Source organism: Orycteropus afer, unplaced genomic scaffold, assembly GCF_000298275.1.
Source record: "Orycteropus afer afer isolate SDZICR_OR568_19922 unplaced genomic scaffold, OryAfe1.0 scaffold00133, whole genome shotgun sequence".
Lineage (NCBI taxonomy): Eukaryota > Metazoa > Chordata > Mammalia > Tubulidentata > Orycteropodidae > Orycteropus > Orycteropus afer.
The window spans coordinates 1,876,126-1,879,018 of record NW_006921720.1 but is presented as its reverse complement, the minus strand read 5'-3'; the positions used below and the strand labels follow the sequence as shown (position 1 = coordinate 1,879,018).

The window sequence follows — 2,893 nt, the reverse complement described above, 5'->3', positions numbered from 1 at the left end:
TTGAGATATTTAAGTGAGGTTCAATTTTTATTTTCCATGATTTTAGTTTGACAGATAGATTTGCACCTTTACTTTGTGATGGTATTCTTTCTAATTTAACAGAAAATATGCTAATGTTACACATATAATTATATATATATATACATATATGTATATTTATGTATATATATATATTTTTTTTTCATTTTAGCTTGGATAAAGCTCTTCATTCAGCTGGAATAGATTCTGGCTTCATAATTTTTGGAACTAACTTGAGCAATCCATTGAATATGCTTTTACCTGTACTACAAACAGTAAGTAAAAAGTCATTTTATGTATTAGCAAACACTCTGACATATATTCCACTTGATATCATTTTGCTGTAAAACCAATTAATTTGTAGAATATGCTTTTACCTTTTACTAATTTGCCATTTTACTTGTATATAATTTTCACATTGATAATGTTACTTTAAAGATTATTACATAAATATATTGCTAAACTCTCATGTTATATATAATTTGATTTGGGAATCATAAAACTTTAGAAAGACTTAACTATTTTGTTTTTCATTGTTAATAGTAATGGAAATCTTTTAGTCCATATATAAAAATAATTTAAAATTTAATTTATTATAAGATTTTCCTGAGGGCAGTTGTACCAAAAATTTGGTGAAGAATTTAATAGATTTTTTTCTCTCTCTTTTTTTTTTTTGGTGAGGAGAGATGGGGTATTATCACAATAGCCTAATATAAATCAGATTCAATATTTTAAACATTTGACAAATATCAGTAATGAAATTTTCAGTTAATTTTATATGGTTTTTAGAGCCCTTAAAGTTTGTATTAAATTTAATTTTATCTATTTTTCAGGTTTTTCCTCTTGATTATATTCTCATAACAATTATTATTATGTACTTTATTTTTACTTCAATGGCGGGAATTCGAAATATTGGCATATGGTTCTTCTGGATTAGAGTGAGTATATATTACTTTTACTTTTTTCTCATTATTTTGTTCATAATGTCCATCATTGCAAATTGTCTTAGATTTATAATATAGAAATTTTATCTAGATGCCAAAAGTGATGGAATTATTAGCTTTTTTATTTTATATCAACATAACAGACTTTTTGTAGAGAGCAGTTAAAAATTAACCAGGGGAGATTTTGTCTCTCCCCCTACCCCCAGGGTATATTTGGCAATGTCTGCAATTGACTCAGTGACAGTGAGTTTTATTTTTTCCTGTTTTTTGGATACATAAAAATTTGGTACAATTTAGAAGTGCCACTACATCTAGTGGGTAAAGGCCAGGGATGCTGCTAAACATCCTATAGTGCACAGGGCAGCCACCCACAACAGAGACTTACCTAGCCTAAAATGTCCATCGTGCAGAAGTCAAGGAACTGTGGTGTAGAAGTTACAGTAATTATTTTCCTTAGTGTGACTGCATGGAAACACATTGAAGCACAAGTAGATACAATGAAGCTCAAAAGATGGTTTTCCTTGCTAGGAATTAAGGAGTATATTATGGATTGAACTGTGCCCCCAAACAATATGCTTTATAAATTCTACCTCTGTGCCTGTGGTTAGAAGCTTTAATGGTGTAGTACCTAAAGCATTTGAGTGCTAATAAGAAGGCTGGAGGTTCAAACCCACCAGCCATTCCTCAGAAGGAAGACTGAGCAATCTACTTCCATAGAGATACCACCTCAGAAACCCAAGGAGGGGTCACTATGAGTTGAATCGACTCCAGGGCAGTGAGTTTGGGTTGTGTGTGTGTGTGTGTGTGTGTGTGTGTGTGTGTCTTGGTTATAATCCTATTTGGGAATGGGTTGTCTTTATTATGTTAATGAGGTAGGATTAGTATAGGGTATATCTTAGTCTCATTTTGAGATAGTGATTAAACATGCATTCAGAGGAGAGATGGAGGAAGATAGATGCCAAGACACATGGAGATCTCCAAGGAACCAGAAAAAAGAAACTGAAGAGACCAGGACCTTCCTCTGACCAGCAGAGAGAGAAAGCCTTCCCCTAGAGCAGGTGCTCTGAATTTGAACTTGTAGCCTCATACAGTGTGAGGAAATAAATTACTGTTTGTTAAAGCCATCCACTTTTGGTATTTCTGTTATAGCAGCACTAGATGACTAAGAGAACTGTGTGATTTGAGAAAGGGATATTTTTTTCTTTGTACCTGTGTTGAGATAAACTTAGACATTTTAGATGAAGCTTGTCAAGTAGAGACTACGTTTAGTTGTGAATAAAAGAAAACTCAAATCATGGCTTGAACTAATGGGCGAATAAAAATCTTAGATTCCTTCAGTAGTTCAAAATGTCAAGTTCAGTATCTGTAATTATCTTGGCCTCTTCCTCATGATTGCAAAAATGGCTGCTACAGATGCATTTACTTTGGTGAATAAGAGGAAGGGATAACACCTGTATCAATAAAACAAAACTTTCCTAGAAATCCCCAGAAGACTTCTCCTCGCCTGTCATTGTTTAGCATTTTATCACATGGCCATCTGTAACTGTAAAGAAAGCTAGGAGATGTAGATTTTAGTCCCACCAGTAGTGCATGTAAAGAAAGCTAGGAGATGTAGTATATTATCATCCATCCATAACTGGAATTCTGTTATACTATAATGTATTACAATCTACTACTAAAACAAGGAAGTAATATCATAGTGGCTAAGATGAAGAAAGTCCCCTCATTCCTTATATTTTGTGAAAATATAGTCAAGGTTATCATAAATAAATTATCTAAAATATAGTCTTGTAGTAGATTATAACATGAGGATATTATATTTGATGTTGTTGTTGTTGTTACGTGCCATCAAGTTGGACCCGACTCATAGCGACCCCTCCTTGGGTTTCTGAGGCAGTATCACTATGGAAGTAGATTGCCCCATCTTCCTT

General features: G+C 33.1%; 1 protein-coding gene across 1 annotated transcript in view; it reads left to right on the top strand.

Moving 5' to 3' along the window:
- The window catches only part of LMBRD1 (LMBR1 domain containing 1), a 202,676-nt gene that overhangs the window by 161,956 nt on the left and 37,827 nt on the right, over positions 1 to 2,893 (top strand). Inside the window, exons 11-12 of the mRNA XM_007945208.1 lie at positions 191 to 293; positions 852 to 956. Coding sequence (XP_007943399.1) covers positions 191 to 293; positions 852 to 956 — 208 coding nt within the window. The remainder of the gene's footprint in view (positions 1 to 190; positions 294 to 851; positions 957 to 2,893) is intronic.